Genomic DNA, 24,675 nt, shown 5'->3' with positions numbered 1-24,675 from the left:
TTAAACAATGAGGTGATCTGGTCCCTAGACCTTACTATGAACATTAACATGTCACTATAAAATAGACACTAGATGATACAGTCTTTGCCAGTCTTATTTATGTGTATTTGGTAGAGTTGACCCGGTCATAACACTAGAGCTCTAAAGCCATTTTCAGATTGCGGCATTAACCATTTGATGCACAACCTCAATATTTCCCTATGGGGGGGGGGGGGGGGGGGGTTGCAGGAAACTTGCAATAATCAACTGAATTAATTAATTCACCGTGGAGCCAGAGTTTAAAGCATCTCTTGGTACCCACTAGTTCTATAGTTCTATTCTATCTAGGTGCTTACACTTTCCTACCAGCCTCCACTCCTCTGACTCAAACCTAATAGAGCGGGTGGAGCGGGTTCAGTGTAGCACCAGCCCTACTATTCTGTAAATCTTTCCGCTCTAGGAGACCCCATTAACCAGTTAGTGACCGGCCCATCGTGTTTCTACGTCGGTCACTAACGGGCCTTATTTCGATGCCATAGACTTTTTACATCGCGGCATCGGAATAAGTTTACAGAGCAGGGAGCTGTCAAATCTCCCTGCTCTCAGCTGCTAGAGGCAGCTGAGGGCTGGGAGCGTCCCTGCTCTGCCGGGTGAGATCGATATTAGTATCGATCTCACACGTTTAACCCCTCAGATACGGTGCTCAATAGCGAGCACCGCATCTGAGTGGTTTTGGAGAGAGGGAGGGAGCTCCCTCTCTCCCCCACCGACACCCGGCAATACGATCGCCGAGTGTCTGTGTCTCTAATGGCAGCCGGGGGTCTAATAAAGGCCCCCAGGCTGCCTGGAGTGAATGCCTGCTAGATCATGCCGCAGGCATGGCCTAGCAGATGCCTGTCCGTGTTGAACGGACAGGCAGTAATACACTGCAATACAAAAGTATTGCAGTGTATTATAAATGCGATCGCAGAATCGCATATTATAGTCCCCTAATGGGACTAGTAAAAAAGTGAAAAAAAAGTTTAATAAAGTTAATTTAAAAAAAAAAAAGTGAAAAAAATGAAAAACCCAGCTTTTCCCCTTACAAACTCCTTTACTATTAAAAAACCAAAATAAAAGTTAAAAAGTTACACATATTTGGTATCGCCGCATCCGTAACGACCCCGACTATAAATCTATTACATTATTCAACCCGCACGGTGAACGCCGTAAAAAAAATAAAAAAACTATGGAAAAATTGCTGTTTTCTGTGAATCCGGACTTAAAAAAATTTAATAAAAAGTGATCAAAAAGTCGCATCTACTCCAAAATGGTACCAATAAAAACTACAAGTCTTCCCGCAAAAAAAAAGCCCTCATACAACCGCATCGGTGAAAAAACAAAAACGTTACGGCTCTTCAAATATGGAGACACAAAAACAAAATCATTTAGAAAAAAAAAGCGTTTTTACTGTGTAATAGTAGTAAAACATACAAAAACTACACAAATTTGGTATCGTTGCAATCGTAACAACCCGCTGAATAAAGTTAGTGTTATTTATACCACACGGTAAACGGCGTAGATTTAGGACGCAAAAAAGAGTGGCGAAATTTCAGATTTTTTTCTATTCCCCCCCCCCCCAAAAAAAGTTAATAAAAGTTAATCAATAAATAATATGTACCTCAAAATGGTGGTATTAAAAAATACAACTTGTCCCGCAAAAAAACAAGACCTTATACAGCTATGTAGACGCAAAAATAAGAAGGTTAGAGCTCTTGGAATGCGACGATTGAAAAACGTAAAAAAATAGCTTGGTCATTAAGGTCCAAAATAGGCTGGTCATTAAGGGGTTAATGCAATAACTATAACCACACATACATCTATATCTTATCCGAAACCTTTTTTTAATACTTTAGAATATGAATATCAAAAGGCAAAAACAATGTCATAGAACACAGAAAACCTGTATTATATGTAGACCCAATGTATCAAAAATACTAAAAAACATTGGTGCAATGCAAATATTCGCATATCGTACTGACGTGTTACAATCAGATCAACTTTCCATGGTAAAAATAATTTGATCACCGCAATATATCTCTCCAGATATGTTGTGTAAAGGGGAAATCCAGATATAAATTGATAAGTCATGGTATCATGTGAGAAGATCAGAGCGTCATGTCGGACTATCACGGATATCCCGAATGGATGTGATCTACAAAGCACTCAAACCCCTTTGGCACTGCACAGAGATTGCTGAATCTGCCAATATTCTGAGCAAAGGACCATTGACTGAGACGAGCCAAAGAGGCTTGATCACTCTATACAGCTCTTTTATAGAAAACAGTGGTGGTCCGAGATCACAGACCCCACCAATGGGTTCTTCCCAAATGTATCAGACACATATCACAAGATACTAAATACTTCGGGTCTATGCACATGGTAAAGCCGCATACATGGAGTCTGTACGGCGGCACATGGAGTCTCTATGGTCTCATATCATAGAGCCTTAAGCACCCGGTGAGCCATTCTATACTGCCTCCGTGAGGAACCTCCTAAAGTGGCACTGCAGTTAAAAGGGAATCACCTTCAAACCCCCCTAAACGACAGTAATCTGTACATAGCTTACAAGACGCTGATTCAGAATCTGCAAATTTTACCTTTCTAGTCACTTGCTTTCCCACCCGCTGTAAGCCCGCGAATGGGCCGTGCGCTGCATACTGAGGAGTCCTAGGAGTCCTCTGCATTTTATCACCGGGCATAGTAGACCTCTATGTGTCAGCATGCAGCGCACGGCCCGTTTGCGGGCTTACATCGGGGGGATTGCGAGGGAGTAGAAAGATAAAATCTGCAAATTCTGTATCAGCGACTTAAGCTTTTTACGGATTTTCAGAGGTGACATGGTCTCTTTAAGAAGAAAGAGAGACCAGTTTACATAAAGAAAAAAATAGGAGGATAGCGGAGACCCTGACCAAAACAAAAAGAAACGGACAAAGTTGAATTTTGGGAATTTTAACTCTTCTTAGCCAGGTTAACACGTTGATCATGAGCAGCTCCACAGCCCTTAAACAATGAAAAGGGTCATTCCCTGGTCCCCGTTGGGCAAATCATGAGTACAATCCTGCAGAAAGTCTTACAATGATTTCTAAATGATCATTTCCAATACTTGTGCTATCATGGAGTTTTTCGTCAGTGCATGGGGGGGAAAAAAAAAAAAACGAATGGTAGTTTTGAAGCCGGCCATTGGCACGGGTCCAACAATGATCAGTCTTGCTATCCCGTTAACGGTCAGACAGCGTGTTGTGGCAGGAACGTTGCATGACCTGATGCTTTAGAGAGAACTCACTTCTATGACAGACATTATGAGACTAGTTACTGCATGGCAGGCTTTTTTTCCAGCAGATTTTGCCATCTTCGCCCAGTTTTGCTGCTCCACTTGCCACAAGCTGTAAAGCGGCAGGAAAGGCTCGGTGTTCGGCTTTCTTGACCCTTTCAGATAAGGTGTCCATAGTATCTCCAAATTCGACAGGCACCGCTTCTTGATAGACAATAGCTCCGGCATCAACCTCCTCCTACAATAAACATTTGAGCATTAAAAAAGAAAAAAAAAATTCTGAAATTATTCTGGACACTAGGACAGAACCAAATCTTATAATAGTCTCCTGTATATCCGCTGCCCGAGAGCTGGTGGCCTGCACAACGACCAAGGTGGACCTCCGGAGACCAGGTAAGTATAACTTTGGTGGCGACACCTGACCTCCGGGAAAAAGCGGAATTTTCAGGCCAAATTACACGATTTTCCAGATTAAAGCTATTCAATGAACTTACAGCCACAAAATGCACAGTACAACCGGTGACTCTCACTCCGGCTTCCAACACCAGCTTATGCGCGTGTGCTCCTTTAAAAGATGGCAGGAGGGATGGATGGATATTGAGAATCTTTCCTGCCAAGAAAAGTAAAAGAACGTCATTGACCTACAGTATAGGATATTGTCCTTGTTGCTCATAGCAGCCAAACGTCTACATTCCTTTTCTATGAGACTGGAAACATGAAACAGACTCTGATTGGCTGCTATGAGCAATAGTGTCACTTTCTCCAAGTCCAATTGTAATAGTATATTTTATATTAGTATTATTTTATGCTATACACTAAATCTAAAAACGTTCGCACTTACCATTCCACTTCCGGACAAAGGGACCAGATAAAATTCGCATAAAGCCGGCCAGACATACAAACTCGACGGAGAACTCCTCAAGAACTTTGTCCACAGCGTTATCAAACTCCTCACGACTGCTGTACGGTCTGTGGTCAATCACCTGGAATGGGAAAGAGCAAGTTGGCAAACGATCTGTTAACACGCTGACCTGCACACAAAAATAGGGGCGTTGTGCAAAAAAAAAAAAATTTAATTTGCTTGCATGTGGCTTTTACATTCAAATGAAAAGATAATCGTGTGCAACAAATAGTCTACGTGCGGCCTCATTGTACGATCAATTCTAGACAAGCTGAACGACCAGCTTTAGGCCTCATACACAAGTATTGTGATCCATGTAGCACTGATCCTCTATACGTGTGTGTGTGTGTGTGTGTGTGTGTGTGTGTGTGTGCGTGTGTGTGTGTGTGTGTGTGCGTGTGTGTGCGTGTGTGCGTGTGTGTTTTAAAAAAAACACGAAAAACTCCTAGGAGATTCAATACATTACCCTACACTGCCAGGGGTTTCGGGACAATTTACCCATACACAAATGAAACCTAAATGATAAAAATAAAAAATAGTATTGGACCACCCCACCCCCCCCCCCCCATACCCATATATTTTCTGAAAGTGGACACCTGCACTTTAAAACCATGGGCGCCTTCGTGCAATTTTGCATCAAAGCGCAATATTTTGTAAAAGATGCATAAAAATCCATGTTTGTGGCTAAAAGTCTGACCCGAGCAGAGCCTCCGAAGGCGTTCATACGTGTCACTAATGTCTATAAGCCCAGATCTTCACAGATTTACTAGAACTGAAAAGATCTGGATGAAAGAAATTTTGGATTTCAGTAAACATCCCAAAAAATAATCTGATTAAGCACAGGGGTTGAATAAGTGCGTTCATCTTTGCACCCGTGTAGTAATAAAAAATAAATAATTCCCCCTAAAATGTGACAATTCAGGAGCACATATCAGCGATCATTGGGGGTCTGATAAGTTCCTGTATTGGACCCCCTGGGGTTACCGGAGGCTGTACAGGGGTAGAGATGACAGCAACAGGCTGGGATCTTTCCTCCTGCTCTCACTTGTCACTATAAAAATGCTATTTCAGATTTCAAGTTAGGATTCCGAAAACAAGAAATTACAATAAAATCACCTTGGTTGGGATACCAGCGGCCTCAGCTTTCTGCAGGCCTCCCACTTCAGCTTTGTTGGAGATTACCAGGCCGATGTAGGCAGCGCTGCCAGGAGACTTGGTGCTTTTTATTAATGCATCGAGATTTGTACCTAGGATGGAGAAGGTAACAAATACAAGATAAAAACTTCAAGGCAGTAAAGTAAAAGTAATCAACTAGGAAAAACAAACTTACTGCATAATAGAAGATCAGATAAGCTATAAGGGGGGTGTCTGATGACAAGCTTGCTGACTGTTTCCAATACCAAACAGCAAAATTGTGAATGCAGCTCTGGAGCATAATGCAGGCAATAACTCAGGAGGAGTACAAGGTACGTAATGCAACTTAAAATGTAACTCAACTTTCATGTGGTAAAACCCCAACAGAAAATCATGAACAGGTTCAGACAAACGAAGTGCTTACCTGTCCCAGAAATAAGAACCGCCACTCTCACTTTCCCCTCTACAGCAGGACGCTTTCCATCACAGACCGATGTAGATAAATATCTTTGTGGTTGTGGCTCCGTCCTGTTCAGAGCTGCAGTCAGATTCTTAATGTTCACACTTTTGGAGCCTGCAGAAAGGTATCAGTTCGATAAGGTGGTCACTTACAGCAAGTGTTTGTTACAACCATGCCTACCGGGCACAAAAGAATTTATCATTCATTGACTGAACTACTTGTACTTATCCTGAAGGATAAAATTAAAGGGGCTGTACATAAGAAAAACATGGCTACTAGCCTTCAAAAACAGCGCCACACCTGTCCACAGGTTGTGTGTAGTATTACAGCTCAGCCCAATTCACTTAAATAGAGATTAAATACGAGACACAATCCATGGACAGGTGTGGTGCCATTTCTGGAAGAAAACAGCAGTGTTTTTCTAGTCCTGAACATCCCCTTTACAAAAAAGTAAAACTCCCCCTCTGGCGCAATAGGCAATTTCCTAATATCATAACGATTAGCGGATTTGTGTTCTTTACAAGTAATAACCCCATGGGGAATTTTAACTCATTCTCCAGGAGCTGTAAGTAGCTGTGATTAGTGAGCATTGACAGTATACAGGCTGCTATAAACTGCTCCTGTCCTCTGCTGACCACACCTGCATGACTATCCCACTTGCTTTATACTGCAGCTCTGCTCAGGTGCGGTGTACAAGTACAAGCCCACCACAAGCTCACTAGGAAGTCAATACATGGGGAGCGAATTTTCCCTATGGCAACAACAAGGGCCAAAACCACCAGTGAGAAAAAAAGGTTTATCAAGTACCAACCACATAGATATTGAAGCAAAATGACTGTGGGTACATGTAAGTGGTGCTCCATCACATAGTGCCCAGACCAGCAGTTGGTGAGAAGTCTCAGTATTTGTGGGTAGTCTGACCTGTTTGGCACCGGGTTACTTCTCCGATGAGCCAAGCATCGTCTATGGCCTGGATTTCCTTTACGACGTCCTCTGCAAACATCCTCCCGACAACTAGTACAGCTCCGATACCACAGTTAAATGTGCGGCTCATCTCCTCCTCGGATAGGCCACCCTCTTTCTGTAGCCACGAGAATATTCCTGGAATCTTCCAGCAAAGGGCATCTAAAAAAATAATATTTTTTTTCGTCTTGAGTCAATAGATTAAAAAAGGACAATTCCTACCACAGACATTTATGGCATATCCATAGAATATATAATAAAAGGTGTCATGGGTGAGGGTCTCAGCCTCGTGACCCCTGTTTGGCAATTCAAATTGGCCAGTGGCGGACAAGAAAGGGAGCAAAAGAAGAGAACAGGTTGAGTATGTGCACTGCTCTCTCAATTACAGTCTATGGGATATGCCATGTCTATCAGCAGAATACCCCTTTAAAAAGAAGTTGGATTTCTCCTGCTCGATTCTATGGCGTCTGCCAAGCCAAGTAAAAATAAGAATAGCGTAAAGAATTTAAAATAGTCATGTGAAAGGTCTATGACCAAAAGTATTAATAGACGGAGATGGTCACAGTAGAATTTTTAAGAAAGTGACTCGGGTCGGGTCGATTGACCGAATTTCCTTAAGATGGAATATCCATTAACACAGAACAATCACTGCTATAACCAATCAGCTGTGTACTTACAAAAATAATACACACGTATACATATATTACCTAAAGTGACTCCAAGTGATGAGGGCAGGACCCTGGGAATATTCTCCAGCAGACCACCCCCAGTGATGTGAGCATATGACTTCACGTGGCCGGATTTAAGGATAGGCAGGAGCGTTTTGCAGTAGATCTTGGTAGGTGCCAATAAAAGTTCCCCTGTAAGAAAAGCAAAATGTAGAAAACCACAGGAATAAGTACAAGACGAAAATAACTTCACGATTAACGATTTTGTGCTTCTCGATGGATTCCTTGTAGGTTCATTGAGCAGAAGGCAACACTGTACAACGATTAGGAGCACATGGACTGCATGCGATTCCTGAGAACATCTCGTATAATTCTCAAATCAGGACAAAATGGTTAAAGGTATCAAAAATAATGAAGAATTCAAAAAGTTCTCACCGATTGTCCCATTCCCACATCCGGGGGGTGCTGGAGATGACAATTCCAGAGTAGACTTCTCAAGGATCTTCCTAACTAAGCTGAAGCCATTGCTGTGAACACCAGAAGAAGAGACGCCGATAACCAAGTCTCCTGCAGTGATCTTCTCCAGAAGTGGCAGCATGCAGCCTCGCTCTACTGCACCTACAGCAAAGCCGGCCAGGTCATACTCCCCGGGGGCATACATACCTGGCATCTCTGCCGTTTCACCCCCTGACAAAAAAAATAAAAAATAAATATAATAGCAATAGAGCACCAATGAATCCTCAACCATCAAGAATTCCAGTACAAAAGAATTAGGATGAACATCTAGAGATCCGACAGTGCTCTCCTACCAACTCCGTAGGACTTGTGGACTATTGGAATTTTGTTGTATTAAGTATGATATATAGTCACACAGTCCACATTTCTAATACGAATACATGTCGATCGTCTTGATATGTTATTACTTTTGAGAACGTAGCTCGGTATCATTCTTTCTTATGGTGGAGTGTACGAACAAACTCCTCCAATAGAAATATGTCAAGTTCACAAACCATAGAGCAGGGTGGGAGAAAACTCAGTTGCCACAGACCCGGGTCTTGCCTCCTGCCCCTTTTACATTCAGTTGCTAAGGGCTTTCACACGGTGCCAAAAGCATGGCGCTGGATGCCGTCACTGATCCCATCCAGCTTCATGTTTCCTGGCAGGAGCCATCAAACAAGCTCCTGCCAGGAAGAGGGCGCACAGATAACGATCACGCTGTGCGCTCCTTCTGCATTGCGCTCTGCTAGAAAGACTTATAAAGAAAGCTATATATGGCAGACGGCAATAGGCTTCTAAAAACAAAACAGATAAAAACAAGGACATTTATTCAAAAACACCGAAAAAGGCCATACTTACAAATGGACACAGCCAGGTCTGAAACGCTGATGAAGGCGAGTGAGCAGGTGCTTTAAATAATAATAGCCACTCCCACTAGTCTTGAGGGGAGTGGTATGTGGTGCATGGGATGTGTAGTAAGAAATAATAAATGAATAGTGTATGTGCAAGTGTAATAATGTGAGTGAAATATAGGGGGCAGTAATGAGTGAAGTGCCTAAAAAATAAATGAATAATGGGATGCAAGTGTGTGAAACATGGAGGAATAGTGTGTAAGTCATGAGGCGCAACGTGACTAGCCAGGTAGAAGCCTATTTGTGACGCCTTGATAATTCATAGAGCGGGCTACCCTGCTTGCTAGGCCAAACAACAACACACCATGCTCTCCCAGCATCAAAGACCTGGCTGTGTCCAAAAGAAGCGAATATAAGTAATAATGAAAAATACCTGGGGTATTAGTGATCATTTTGGCCAAAAGGACGCAAGCTCGCAATCCACGACAAGGATCCCCAGACTTGCGAGTCCCTAACTGGAGCGAAAAGCTCCTGATGTACAGACAAAACAGATAAAAACAAGGACATTTATTCAAAAACACCGAAAAAGGCCATACTTACAAATGGACACAGCCAGGTCTGAAACGCTGATGAAGGCGAGTGAGCAGGTGCTTTAAATAATAATAGCCACTCCCACTAGTCTTGAGGGGAGTGGTATGTGGTGCAATAGGCTTCTGTATATAGCTTCCCACCAAAGGGTGCATTGCAGGAGGGTCATGAGGCGAGTAAATAAGGGGTGGAGAGATCTCGCTGTACTACTGTGTAAAAACGAGGCACCTGCTGTGAATACTGGGAAGGGGGCTAATGAAAAAGTGGTAGAGGGGCTTGTTGTGACTAGACTAGTGTGGTGGGGAGCGGTTATTACTGGGGAACATGAGGAGGGGCTGGTTTGATTATTTAAGAAGTGAGAGAAGTCCCTGTCGTGTGGTGAGGACGAATGTGTATACTGAGAAGGTGGCAAGGAGGTCCTGCTGGGAAAGTAATGTGAGGGCAGCTTTGACTGTTGCCAAAACCCGGTTATCTGCTGTGACTACTGGGAAGGTTATGGAGGAGGTGTGCCTACTGGGGGAGAGGAGGGTAGGGAACAAAATGTATTATTATTAGAGAGGAGGGACGGTATATTGCTATGAATTATGGGGAGTTCTTATCTGCCTACAGGAGGTGCACCTGGCCTTACAACGTGTCATTGCTGGCACTGGAGGAGTTCTCCTAGACCTGACTAAATTGTGTAGAAATTAGAGATATGTACAAATTAAGAGCATTCCCATTATAGGGATCTCACGATACCGGAATTTGGGCTTCGATGCCGATACTTCGTGTAGTATTTGCGATTTCGATACCAAAACTATACTTTGCCAACAATAATAGAAAAAAAAATAAGTTCTTCCATTTTCTGATGTGTGGCGCGAGGTGTGATGATGAATTTTGAATGTGCCTCACATTAATAGTCATTAACCCCATCATGTTTCTCAGTCATAATGGGTTAATGTAAGGTACATGATTCAGTTAATTACTATTAATGTGAGGCACATGCAGGTTAAATTCATCACACCTCGTGTCTCACAATAAGTGAAAGCAGTTTTGATTTCAATTTTTTTTTACAGCATACACATCATAAATGACGGAAAAAAAATAAATAAAATGTTGTGCAGGTTCTTACGGCCGCGCCAATACCAAATGTGTGTATATTTTATGTATTGAGACTTTTTAATTTTTTTATTGTAAAAAAGGTGTATGTGTTTTTTTAATTTAACATTACTTTATCTTTTTACTTTATTTTTAAACCTGAATGTACTGGCATATATCTATATGCCAGTACATTAGCCTGTGTACGGATAGCCAAGTATGCCCTAACAGGAAATATGGTAAAACAGCCCTGGGGTCCTTCAATGGACCCTGGGCTGTCCACCCATATATGGTATGTCGCTCAATTGCGTCACAGGTATTCCCTGTGACGCGATTGAAGGGGCATCCCCCCCCCCCCCCTACTCATTTTCCCCTTGAATGTTGCGGTTCACTTTGATCACAGCATTCAGGGGAATAACGGCAGAGCTGAGAGGTTTCTCTGATCTCCGCCATTACAACGGGTACTGCGGCTGTGTAATACAGTCATTGCCCCGCTGCTGACAATATATGCGCACGCGCACAGTCAGCATGAGGTGATGCGGCCGGTGAAGCACTAATGAGCGGCGGTTCAGGCGCTGAAGACGGAACATGGGGGTGTTTTGCAGTGCGTCCGCCATGTTCGGTCTTCAGTGCCGGCCGCATCACATCATGCGGACCGTGCGCGCACTTGTCTTGACTCAGGAGCGGGGCAATGGCTATATTACACAACCGCAGCCCCGCTCTCATACATTCATGTGTTACAATGCTGAGCTGTGCGGCCGCACAGCTTAGTATGGAAATACATGAAATAACGATATCGAACCATTTGAGGCTGCACGGCATCGAAACAGTATTGAAGTTTCGATGCATCGTGCAACCCTATTCCCATAAATGTTTACAGAACTGCATCTTATAAAAATCTCTGTGGTGGTCAGGTGATGAACATAAAATGTTATACCTAGAAGGGCACATCCGGCCAGCTGACAGGCTTTGGCTATACCAGAGACCACTGATTCAGCCACCGACACGTCCAAGGCCCCACAGCCAAAGTAGTCCAGGAAAAACAGCGGCTCAGCTCCCTGTGCCAAGATGTCATTGACACACATAGCCACCAGATCCTGACCGATGGTGTCATGCTTGTTACAAGCTTCAGCAATCTATGGAGAAAAGAGGACTTTGTAGATCTGGACAATTTCCAGTTTCAACTAATCACGTATAGTACAAAGCATAGTCCTGAAGATACCATGAGGCACCATAGGTTGTGGGCATGCTGGGAGGTGTAGTATGCAGAGCCATAGGTCGGAAAACATTGATATAATGGAGCCAGAGGCCAATATCTGAACAGTACTGCGATGTACACATGATCTATAATTATACGCTTTTATGGTTCCTTTGTCATGACACATTATAAGGCACTTTACAAAAGTCTTTTCTTAAATCTTACGAAGATTTACCTTTAGCTTCGTTCCTACACCGTCTGTGCCAGATACCAGTATCGGGTCTACAAATCCGGCAGCTTTAAGGTCAAACAAGCCAGCAAAACCTCCGAGCTCGGCATTACAACCTGTTGGAAGAACTTAAATTACAATATACTCACACAACTTATTTATACACATTCTATAATATAGACCTGCAAAACGAATGAAATGGGGGAGGCAACAAGCCTGAACGTCACTATCGACAAAACGCCACAGCCGCCTAGTGAATAATGGATGGAGGGAGGAGGAGGAGGAATTCCAACTTATTATTTATTTTTTACAGGTTCTGGGGATTGGTTTCAAAACTATTTCCCCTATGAAATAAAACAAAGGGGAGTGTATAGGTCTTTTCCACAATGTTAGGAGTTTTCATTTTATAGATCTATAGGGACAGGACTCGTGAACATATTTTACATGGGCAGAAATCGCCCATCTACAGCAATTTATGCCATGAAAAGTAGTAACCCCATCACGGTTCAGTGACGCTGTATACCCCCCCCCCCAGTGCTTATTTCATAGACAAAAATGTTGATGGTTCCTCAAAATAAGCTGCTGTAATCGATTTTTGCTCAACATTTGCTCCTAATAATTCAGTTTCCTGTGGATTGGTTATAATGGACTCTCCTGGGTCACTGTTCATTTGACTAAATATACCTGGTCTAGCAGTGGCTGCCGCAAAAGGTTTAATTTTCCGCACTAGGGCATTTCCAGCTTCAATATCCACACCACTGTCCTTGTAGGTCAGATGTCTGTAAGAATATGAAGCACAAAACAAAAAATATATATGTTGTAACTGTATATTATCCTATAGAATTATACAACGACTAAAAACGGACTTCCGAAACGAAAACATTGATGGCCTATTCTTAGAACAGGCCATCAATGTTTGATTAGTGTGGTCCGAAACCGGGGACCACCGCCGATCAGCAGAATGAAAAGGCTGCAGTGTGCTAGAATGAGGCCAAGCTGCAGTACCAGGTACAGCCGCATGTATAATTGGGACAGCGTCACCCCAGTGAGATCTGTCGCCCAATGATAGGTGGGGGTTCTGATGATTGGTTCAACCCCTGGAACCCCACCTATCAAACATTGACGGCCAATCACTACTGGCCTGAGCGGTTATGCGGCGGTCATGTGGATGTATAGCATGGCATCCCTCCAGTAAAATAAACAAAAAAGACTATCGAGGACCAGTGGAGCATCGGCACTGGAAAAAAAATACAATTGTTTTTGTTGGATTTCAAAAACTTTCGGACAACCCCTTTAAAAACTACAATGTATGCCGTACTACCATACATTATTGTTTCCCTTTACTTTCAAATCTTAAGTCCAAATTCAACAGTGACATGGGAGGGTACCAAGGCACTCGGACCATAACGCATCCTACTAAAATCAGAATTTTTTTCTTTCATATACACAATTAATAACGTATCCATGGAAGCCAGGTTCTCCAAATATATTAATAGGAACAAGTTTAATATTAGTGAGTGCAGCCTGAAAAACAGGATTATTTATTTTTATTTTTTTGAGTATTCACTGTAAGAGCCTTTTCCTGGTCCAGTCCATTGGGGGACACAGACCATGGGTATATACAGTTGCCACTAGGAGGCGTGACACTAAGAATAAAAAAAATAAAAATATAAAAAAATAAGTGTTGAATCCTACATTATATACCCCTCCTTCAGGCACTGAGCTAGTCAGTCTGTAAAGAAGCAATAGGAGAAGCAGAACACAAAGCAATAGAACAATAACATCAGAAGTATAGAGGGAATCCATGCACGACGCACAACCTTAAGAACTAAACAAAACAATAAAAAAAAGAAAAAAAAAAAAAAAAAGGGGAGAAGGTGGCCCCAAATGGATTGGATAAGAAAAGGATTTTACGGTGGGTACTCAAAAAATCCTGTTTTTTTTTTTATTGGTCTCTTGAGGGAACACAGACCATGGGACATCCCAAAGCAGTCCACATGGATAGGAACCGACAGAAAAAGGACATAATCATCTTCTCCACAGATGGTTGCAAAGTGTTGCGAGCAAGGAAAGCATACTTGAGAGAACAGATCGTGCTGAAGAGGCAAGTGCCAGGGAGCGTTGGCTAGTAGAGCCACCACGTTGGTGTACAAACAACGCCCAGAATGGTTGGAATCCCCTCTGTCCTGATCCTCCAGAGGAGCTTGGAAAAATCAGGCGGAAAAGATATGCCTAGGGATCCCGAGATTTGGCAACAACAACGGGAACGGTGTCGAGATGCCATCAAACATCCAACCAGTGTGCCACACCTGAAACAGATTTGTTTGAACATTTCGGGATGAAAGGCCCACTCCTCTGGGTTGATATGCTCACTAATGATCTAACCCGCAACCCAGTTGTCGAGCCCAGGAATGTGAACTGGCCGAACAGAAGTGACAAACTAGTAGCGGTGAGGAAAAAAAAGCGCAAAGCGCAGGATACCATGGGGAGACTGACAAATGGGGACTCGTAGGTACGCATCCTTGATGTCTACGTTCAATAGGAAGCACCTGTGTTCCATGAAGGCGACCACTGGCTGGAGGGAGTCCAGGCAGAAACGACAGACCTTAGAAGGTATTCAGCCCGCTTAAGGATGGGACAGACTGAACGGTCCTTATTGGCGACAACGAAAATATTTGAGTAGAACCCGCAGAATTCCTGGTCTGAAGAAAAGGGGAACTATAACTCCTTGACCCAAGAAAAAGTCTATTGCTTAAAAAAAAGGCCGCTGCCCTGGTAGGTGACGGAGGGGGGTGCGGGCTGGAAGAAGCTGTCTAGTGGAAGGCATATAAACTTGATCTTGTACCCGACTACTTATCGCACACAGGAGCTCAAAATGTGAGAAAGTCACAGATATTCTTGAAGAGCAGAAGTCTGACCCCCACCTGACAGCCGATGGGACTGCCAACGGATGCTCGTAGTCCGAGGGATCTGCGAAAGGGAGGAAAACTAAGTCCTAGTTGCCTGGTGTTCGTAGCATGACCAGCCTTAATTTGGAGGCAGACGAGTGCTCTTTCCACCTGTGGCTTCTGAGATGATCTCATCCAGGCAGGCTCCAGAGAGAAGGGAGCCAACAAAAGGAAGAGCCGTCAGGGAGCGCTTAGAAGCAGTGTCATGGATCAGCACTTTAGCCATGCTGTCTGGCAACTAGGGAAGAGGATGCGCATCCAGAGAAACTTGGTAGATTCTGAAAGCTCCAGAGAAAGATTCACTAGATCTTCAGATGATGTTCCCGAGAGGAGGCCATTGCAGAGTTGATAAAGCCATTTAGTACAGGCTCTGTTGACCCATGCAGAAGCAAATATTAGAGGGCGCTTTGGAGAAAGTCAGTGCGGCAGTCCATAGGCCCGCGAAGGGAGTGGAACCTACAATAGGGAGCGTAGTGGTCTTGGCCATATGGGAGACCGGATGATCCACCATTGGAGACTTCGCACATAGAAATATCTTCTGAGACTGGATACATGAGATCCAGGCGAGAGCACTGGTGTATTTATCAGGATGTTTCCATTCTTTGGAGACTACCATTTCCAGCTCCGAGTGGTAGGGGGAAGGGCTTGTGAGGTCAGACGGAAGGTGACTGACTCATCTGTAATATGTAAAGTGTCTCCGACCGCAGAGAGGAGACTGTCCACCAAAGTACAGATTGGAAAATTGCTCCTCATCCAGCTCAGTTAAGTCCAAGAGCTCACCTTCAGACAACGGCTCCCGGTGAGGGGGAAGAAACAGAGGAACATGAAGGGGAAACTGATGAAGCAGGTGATACAGAGCGTGGAGGAAACCATACAAATCTGACCTGTTTTGTCACGGGAAGATGACGTGGCAGTGAGTCCTTGGTCGACAAGGAGAACCAAGATGCCCATCATGAACTGTTTGACATTGGAGATCAAAAACGTCTCTGGAGAGGGAGTTGGCCCATAGTGGTTCAGCATCAGCACATGGCTGGGGGTGGGGGAGAATGAGCCACAGGGTCAGCATCCAAAGAGATGTGTTTTTAAACAATTTTCAAATTGACTTCTATTAAAAAAAAATATATGTTTTACTTTTTACAATACAACTTCTATGTGTCCTGTTTACATAAAAGCTGTATCATACTCTCACAGCCAAAACCGTCAGAGAGGATCTGACGAATATCGATCACATCTAAGTTCAGAATTTACGTGATCAACCTGCCCCCCTCCCATGCTGCGATTGGCTATCGGCAGTCCCGCTCCCTGCCAAGAGCCTGAAGATTGTAGCCCCCTATAGGAATACGGCAGCTGTGAAGCAGGATGTAGGGGGCCAAGGTCCCCAGTAAAGGTATCCTCTGGGAAGGCACCTGCAGCCAGTGTAAAGCGGCGCTGCGGGTAGCAAGTTGTCCAGCGCAGGATCGCTGTGATAGAGTGCCAGTCGCACGGCGCATAATAGGGTGAGAGTGAGGTGTGGGGGGGCTGATCAGGGAATGGTGAACACCTGCCCTGAAGTCCAGACCTCTGCAGAATCGGGAACCAGCAGTGACGGCCCCTCTGTGTGCCAACTCTAATAAGATGGGACACTGGTGGAGCAGGACGACCCTCAGGCTCGTGGTCGACAGAGGAGCTTATGCTCTTGTCCCACTTATCGTAAGCATGGCAGAGGGACAATAGTCCATTGGAAATACTGAGCGCCTACCAGATGTTGGGGAAAGTAGGGGGTCAGTGTCACCCCTGTGACCTCGCTGGAATAAAAGAAAAAAGTGAACTACAGAAAAAAACCAAAAAGTTTGCTCTACCAGCAGGGGTGTCTGCCTCCTACGGACACCAAGCCGGACTACTCATTGCCTGTAGGAGGGGTCTATACTGTAGGAGTCACGCCTCCTAGTGTTAACAGCATATACCCATGGTCTGTGTCCTCCAACGAGACTAACAAGAAACCAAAACATCAGCTCTAAATGAATGAAGAACACAAAACTATCAGCAGAATAAGGACAGGATCACGCAGGGAAGATTGGTGAAGTTATGAGCCTTTTTGTTTGCCAAAGTCAGGAGTGGTTGTTAAAGGCAAATGGAGAAAAGCATAAAGTGAAAACTTGTATAAAAAAAGAAAAAACTTTTCCAATGGGAGGGGAAATTAACTTTCACTAATTATGCTAATTAGGCCACGGCGAATAGGGTGAAAAAAATAATAAAATCGTGCTTCTTTACAGTAAAATGCCTCTTTGTCAACTTATTAGCCACATTATACCCAGTTATTGTAACTGTTCAGAAACTGCACTCACTGAAAAACAACGTGAACTATTAGAACAACTCAGAGGGATCATATTAGGCTTCGTTCACATCTGTGTTGGGGACCCGTTTTGACGTTCTGTCGGAGTTTTCCATCAGAACGGGACCCTGAACAGAAACCGAAACCAGAGGTTTCCGTTTCCATCACCATTGATTTCAATGGTGATGGATTCGGTGCCCATGGTTTCCGTTTGTCTCTGTTGTGCACCGGATCCATCGTTTTGCTGGAAGCAATAGTGTAGTCGTAGTCACAGACAGAGCTGCAGAGAGACCGTGTAAAGATGAGCGGGGAGGGTGGAGAGCCGGCACAATTCTCCTGCTGATAAGATCATCTGCTGGTGGAAATACCGCAGTGCTTGATTCAGAGCTGGGCTACACTTACTTTTTTTTTTGTAGTAAGGGCAAGTTCACATGCAGAGGATTCCTTGCAGAAATTTCTGTGATGGAAAAATCCATTCCATACATGTGAATGGGGTTGTTTTTGCAGCATGAGGATCTCTGCAAGCCCCATTCAGATGAATGAGACAATTGCACAAATTTCTGCAACAAATCTGCTGCATTTTTTTTCGTGCCGTTGTCCCGGTCATTTTTTGCTGCTTTTTTTGTTGGTTTGATGTTTTTTTTTTCAGTCAGTAAGGGACAGTTTTTCACCTATAGATGGCATTAGCCTAATCAAAAAAAAATCACGTGTTAATGTGTGTTGCGTTTTTTCCAGGAGTCGTCATGTTTTGTAAAATGCGCTGTACTTGGCGATCTACGGCAGTCCCATAGAAAAAGAAGCGAGCGGCAGAATGCATGAGTGAGTGACCAACAGACACTGTTCATTCAGGGGACCCCGTTCTTAAAAGGGTTTTAGGTTAATAAACCTTAAAGGCGTTTAGAGCTCACGCACTGCAGATCCATATGATAGAGATCTGTTATACGGCATCCATACTGTACCTTTGTATGCCTCTAACTTCATATAGAGGCACACACCGCTTTTTTCTCACAGATTCGGAGCATCAACAACAAAAGAATTACGGCGTGCTCCATCACATGCCATATTACAGGGATATTTTACCCTATAAGTACTGCTTCAAGAGGAGAATATGGCGTGCCCTGGAGGCACTATATAGCAGCACGGAGTGCCTACGGGTCCAAATTATGGACACAAGGGACACCGTCTGCCACTCTACAGGGTCATTGAACATGGCAATGTGTGTGCATCAGCCCTTAGGTTATGGTGTGGTGAAAGACACAGAAAGCCTCAGCTGATAGACTGACTGGGTGTCCTGTACAGCTGCATAAAGCCATATATTGCAATGATGAGGGCAGACAGGACTAACAGTTGTATGCAAACTTGTTTTAAATGGCTCTAGAATCCATCAACGCCGGATCTTAGTAATAGATTTGCCAAAGCAGGAGATTTGGAGGGGAAGATGGGGGGGTTACGGTTATGCATTTTGTCTGAAGGCAATGCCATACTTCTCTGTATTACAGTGGAGGAAACCATGTAGTGGTAAGAGCGGTGACAAGGGGACAATAAAAATTCATGGAAATAAAGGAGGACCAGATGGTTTGAGATAATCCCGTGATGGACATCCATGGAGTTCTGCATAGTATATACTGGTGGATGACAACACTGGAGCAAATTAAAATTTGTAGCGTTTTATTGTGACCAAATGCAAATAACAGATCAAAATCTACACAAAAGTGGATGAATCTCCATAGTGAGTCAACCGGTTACGGATCACATTGTGTCTCACTGCTGGTCCTCCTATACACACCTGTGTCGCTTGAGATAAGCAATAGCTCGGAAACCAATGTCCTTTCTGTACACCGCTCCAGAGAACGCTATGAGAGCCACTCCTTTGTTGGCCTCTTCCAGAGCAGATAGTAAATCCTTCCTGACAGAAGTCACTGTAAGAACACGCCCTCCACTGGTGACCACCTTGACGTCATTTAGGGATGTGCCAGCATGAAACACCTCAAGACCAAGGTCCTTGGCCATTGAAAGCCCTGTAAAAAAAACAACAAATCCTTACTTTAAAGGAGTTCTCCACTTTGGACAATCTCTATCTGTTAAAAAGGTCCCTTAACAATAATCTGATCACAAAGAGTCCCCCTGCCGGGACCTCTAGCGATCAGTTGTGATCGGTGGGGAAACTTGGCAGGAAGTCTTCAATTTCCCTGCAACGCCACCACAGGAGAAATTAAGCATTACACATTGTTAAACGATATAAATAGGTTGGCTGTATAATGCAGGACAGGACAGGTCCTCCAGAGTGAGAGACGCTCTTCGTAGCCACTCCCCAATCTGACCAAGAGATGAGGATCCTGAACAGTGGACCCCCCCCCCCTATATGAACTCAGAATTCCCTAATAGGGTACATGGAAAGGAGTCCTTAACACACCTTTAACCCTTTCAGGACTGAGCCTATTTTGGCCTGGAGGACAAGTCTGACATGTGTCACTTTATGTGGTAATAACTTGGGAATGCTTTTACCTCTCCACGTGATTCGGAGATTGTTTTCTCGTGAAATATTGTACTTTATTAGTAAAAAAATGTGGTAGATAAATGTGCATTTTTCTCAATTTAAATGCATCCGCTTGTAAAACAGATCGTAATACCAGACAAAATAGTTACCATTTCCCATAGGTCTACTTTATGTTTGCATCGGTTTTTGAACGCTCTTTTATTTTTCTATGACATCACAAGGCTTAGAACTGTCGCAGAAATTTCTCACATTTTAAAGAAAATTTTAAAAGGCTATTTTTTCTGGGACCAATTTAGTTCTGAAATCACCCAATTTTGAAAACTGCACCCCTCAAAGTATTCAAAACCGCATTCAGAAATAATTTTAACCCTTTAGGATTTTCACAGGAATTAAATGAAAATACAATTTTTTTCTGAAAAACTGGACATTTTTCATTTTTACAAGGAATAAAAGAGAAAAAGCACCCCAACATTTGTAGAGCAATTTCTCCCGAGTACGGCAATACCCAATATGTGGTCATAAGTGTTGTTAGAAATTAATTAACATTTTCCAGACTGATCCATTTTTTGCTTTCTTTTTTCCCTCCCCGCTTTCCATACATTTTTTATTTTTCCGTCAATAGAGTGGATTGAGGGCTTATTTCTGTTGTAGTTTCTATTGACACCATATAAAGTACCATATAAAGTACTGGGAAACTGAAAATAAAATTCTTTGCAGGCTGAAAAATTGGAAAAAAAACTGCAATTCCTCCATTGTTTTTTTGGTTTCGTTTTTACGGCTTTCACCGTGCAGTAAAAAGTGCAACTTACATTTTTTTTCTGCAGCTCAATACGATTACGGTGATATAAAAAAAGCTACCGTATTTTTTGGACCATAAGAAGCAGTTTTTAAACCCATAAAGGGAGGTTTGAATTGGACTGCGTCTTATGGAGTGAAGGTACCTTTTTTCTGGTATTATTACGAAGCAGGGGAGTGCAGGAGGGATTTAATGCAACTTGGAATGTCTTCCGACGGGCTGTGTCATTTCTGTGACCCGTCGGCCATGCTTCTGCGGTCTGTAGTGTCGGCAGCATGGAGGCCGGTGGAGGGGGTTAGAAAGGATCACTCATTCTGTGCAGAATCCGGAGTCTTTCGAGATAGTTTACAACTCTTTGTTTCTTGCATGGCTGATGGCGGTGTGATGGCGAGGGGAGGGGGTGTGAGGAGGCCTGAAGGGCTCGCTCTGCAGTAGGTGCGGAGGTCTGTTTTATCTTCTGTTAGCCACTTCCCTGCCACCGTCATCAGGACAACACAGTTGGAGGAGCCTGGAGTGTACCACACAGGCAGGGATGGGCTCTGCTCGGTCTATAAAAATATAATAAAATCAAACATGTTTCCCTGTAGTACCCCTCAACTTTCTCGAATGCCATTATTAACAGACCGCAAGCTACAAAAAAAAGGAGAGCAAGTGTAATAAGGTACAAATACCCTCGGCCCCATAAGTGTCATCCGCAGATGTCCCCCCATAACAGTGCGTCATCCGCAGATGTCCCCCCATAACAGTGCGTCATCCGCAGATGTCCCCCCATAACAGTGCGTCATCCGCAGATGTCCCCCCATAACAGTGCGTCATCCGCAGATGTCCCCCCATAACAGTGCGTCATCCGCAGATGTCCCCCCATAACAGTGCGTCATCCGCAGATGTCCCCCCATAACAGTGCGTCATCCGCAGATGTCCCCCCATAACAGTGCGTCATCCGCAGATGTCCCCCCATAACAGTGCGTCATCCGCAGATGTCCCCCCCATAACAGTGCGTCATCAGCAGATGTCCCCCCATAACAGTGCATCATCCGCAGATGTCCCCCATAACAGTGCGTCATCCGCAGATGTCCCCCCATAACAGTGCGTCATCCGCAGATGTCCCCCCATAACAGTGCGTCATCCGCAGATGTCCCCCCATAACAGTGCGTCATCCGCAGATGTCCCCCCATAACAGTGCGTCATCCGCAGATGTCCCCCTATAACAGTGCGTCATCCGCAGATGTCCCCCCCATAACAGTGAGTCATCCGCAGATGTCCCCATAACAGTGTATCAACCACAGATTTGCCCTTAGGCCTCATGCACACGACCGTAGCCGTGTGCACGGCCGTGATTTTCGGGTCGGCCGGCTGCGGACTGTCAGCCGCAGGCGGCCCGCAAACCGCGGGACATGCACATGGCCGCCGCCATTGTTTTCAATGAGCCCGGACCGCGCAAGGACCGCAAAAACTACGGTCGTGTGCATGGCCCCATAGAAAAGAATGGGGCCGCAATTCTCCCGTGGATTTTCGGGGGAATTGCGGCCGCAAAAACACGGTCGTGTGCATGGGGCCTTAATGCGGTGTTAGCCATTTAGAAACATTGTTTGCTTATTCTATTAAAAATCATTTTCTTTCAACTAAATTAGGGTGCGTCTTATGGTCCGGTGCTGAAAAATACGGTGTATATATGCCTCCGAGAGGCATAACTTTTTTTATTTTTTGGTCGATGGAGTGGTCTGAGGGCTTATTTTTTGCGGGATGTGCTGTAGTTTTTATTGGTACCATTGTTTGGTACACACAACTTTTTGAGCACTTTACATTTTTTTCGAGAGCGAAGGTGACCAAAAAACAGAAATTTTGGTGTTTTAAATAATTTTTTACGGCGTTCACCGTGCGATTTAAATAATGGTATATTGTTATAGGTCGCACGTTTACAGACGCAGCGATACATATTTTGTGTATTTTTTACATTAGAGAAAAAAAAAAATGGGAAAAAGTTTTTTTTGCACTTAAACCCCTTAACCCCTTAACGACCAAGGACGAAAATGTACGTCATGGTCGGCTGCTAGTTCCCGCACCATGACGTACATTTTCGTCCGCATTTCAAACTGTCACTCTGTGTAAACACAGAGTGACAGACTCGCGCTGACAGCTGTCCTAGACAGCTGAGACATCAGTCTTGCCGGACAGCGGACCATCGCCGCTGATTTCGGCAGTTAACCCCTTAAGTGCGGCGACGGCAATCCGTCGCCGCACTTAAGTGGTTTGAATCACATCAGCAGCCCCCACGAAGTGATCGTGGGGGCTACCGATGCTTGTCACGGCAATCGGAGGTCAGATAATGACCTCCGGGTTGCCATGCACGGAAGCCTCGGAGGAACAGCCTCCGGCCGTTCCTCCTCTGCTTCCTGTCAGTGTGACAGTCACGTCACAATGACAGTTAGAGTACATTACACTACGTGTGTAGTGTAATGTACTCTAGCAGCGATCAAAGCTGCAAGTCTGAGTGTCCCCTAGTGGGACAAGTTAAAAAAGTAAAAAAAAGTAATAAAAATGTTTTAAAAAAAGTGTAAAAATAAAAGTTATAAGTTCTATAAACACTAAATGCTTTTTTTCCTATAATAAGACTTTTATTATAGAAAAAAAATGAACACGTTAAAAAAGTACACATATTTGGTATCACCGCGTTCGTAACGAACCCAACTATAAAACTATAATGTTATTTTTCCCGCACGATGAACACCCCAAAAAAAATCAATAAAAAACTACGACAGAATCGCAATTTTTTGGGTCACCACCGCTCCCTAAATAAAGAATAAAAAGTGATCAAAAAGTCGCATGTACCCGAAAATAGTACCAATAAAAACTTCTATCCGTCCCGCAAAAAACAAGCCCTTACACCGCTTTTTTGACTAAAAAATTAAAAAATTATGGCTCTCAGAATACGGTGACACAGAAATTTTTTTTTTTTATAAATAAGTCATTTTATTGCGCAAACGCTAAAAAAAAGGACCAAACCTATATACATATGGTATCGCCGTAATCGTACCAACCCGCAGAATAAATAAAAAATGTCATTTATTGCGTACGGTGAGCGCCGCAAAAAAAAAACCTAAAAAAACGGTGTCAGAATTCCTGTTTTTTGCTCAGGATTGCAAAAAAATTGAATAAAAAGTGATCAAAAAAAAAATCGCATGTACCCCAAAATGGTACCAATGAAAACTACAGATTGTCCCGCAACAAATAAGCCTTCACACCACTCTATTGATGGAAAAATAAAAAAGTTATGGCTCTTGGAAAGCGGGGAGTGAAAAACTAAAATATGAAAGCAAAAAATGGATCAGTCCTGAAAGGGTTAATTCATTTCTAATGAAAAAACGTATGACAACATGTTGGGTATTTCCGTACTCGGGAGAAATTGCTTTATAAAAAATGGTTGTTTTTTTCCTCCTTTATCCCTTGTGAAAATGAGAAAATGCAACATTTTAGTGGAAAAAATTTTGATATTAATTTTCGCGCCCTAATTCTAATAAACTCTGCAAAAGACCCGTGGGGTCTAAATGCTCACTATACCCCTAGAAAAATTCCTTGAAGGTTTTTCCAAAATGGGGTCACTTTTGGTGGGTTTCCACTGTTTTGGTCCCTCCAGTGCATTGCAAATGCGACATGGCACCGAAAACCATTCCAGCAAAATCAAATCCAAATGGCGCTCCTTCCCTTCTGAGCCCTGCTGTGGGTCCAAACAGCAGTTTATTACCACATATGGGGTATTGTCGTAATCGGGAGACATTGCTTTACAAATGTTGGGGTGCATTTTCTTCGTTATTCCTTGTAAATAATACAAATTTCTATCTTGTTTCAGAAAAAAAGTACATTTTAATTCTTACAGACTAATTTCAATATATTTAGCGAAAAACCTGTGTGGTCAAAATGCTAACTATACCCCTAGATAAATACCTTAAGGGGTCTAGTTTTCGAAATGGGGTTGTTTATGGGGAGTTTCTATCATTCTGGCAGCTCAAAGCCTCTCCAAATGTACATTGGGGCCTAAAACATTTTCAAGCAAAATATGAGTCCTGAAAGCCTCCGGGTGTTCCCTTCCTTTGGGGCCCTGCCGTTTGTCCAAACAACGCATTAGGGCCACAATGTGGGTATTTTTGAAAACAGGAGAAAGTGGGTGATAGATTTTGGGGTGTGTTTCTTCATTTTCATGGTCGCTTTACAAAGAAATCGGTCTTCAAACAAATACTTTTATGAAAAAAGTGAAATTATTATTTTT

At 43.5% G+C, this 24,675-nt stretch overlaps 1 protein-coding gene across 3 annotated transcripts in view; it reads right to left on the bottom strand.

The window, feature by feature from the left end:
• Positions 1-2,954: 2,954 nt before the first annotated feature.
• Positions 2,955-24,675, bottom strand: part of GART (phosphoribosylglycinamide formyltransferase, phosphoribosylglycinamide synthetase, phosphoribosylaminoimidazole synthetase) — a 58,516-nt gene continuing 36,795 nt past the window's right edge. For 2 of the 3 annotated variants that reach the window (XM_075854568.1, XM_075854567.1), the window contains exons 11-22: positions 18,905-19,136; positions 12,544-12,638; positions 11,866-11,975; positions 11,370-11,568; positions 7,854-8,105; positions 7,458-7,610; positions 6,709-6,912; positions 5,752-5,901; positions 5,310-5,440; positions 4,134-4,275; positions 3,787-3,902; positions 2,955-3,530 (exon numbers count right to left, since the gene is read on the bottom strand). In XM_075854568.1, coding sequence (XP_075710683.1) covers positions 3,327-3,530; positions 3,787-3,902; positions 4,134-4,275; positions 5,310-5,440; positions 5,752-5,901; positions 6,709-6,912; positions 7,458-7,610; positions 7,854-8,105; positions 11,370-11,568; positions 11,866-11,975; positions 12,544-12,638; positions 18,905-19,136 — 1,988 coding nt within the window. In that variant the 3' untranslated portion in view covers positions 2,955-3,326. Of the gene's footprint in view, positions 3,531-3,786; positions 3,903-4,133; positions 4,276-5,309; positions 5,441-5,751; positions 5,902-6,708; positions 6,913-7,457; positions 7,611-7,853; positions 8,106-11,369; positions 11,569-11,865; positions 11,976-12,543; positions 12,639-18,904; positions 19,137-24,675 lie in introns of those variants that run through there. The other variant, XM_075854569.1, reaches the window with a different exon arrangement.

The sequence above is a fragment of the Rhinoderma darwinii genome, chromosome 2 (assembly GCF_050947455.1).
Source record: "Rhinoderma darwinii isolate aRhiDar2 chromosome 2, aRhiDar2.hap1, whole genome shotgun sequence".
Classification (NCBI taxonomy): Eukaryota; Metazoa; Chordata; class Amphibia; order Anura; family Rhinodermatidae; genus Rhinoderma; species Rhinoderma darwinii.
This window is presented reverse-complemented; position numbering and strand designations above follow the sequence as displayed.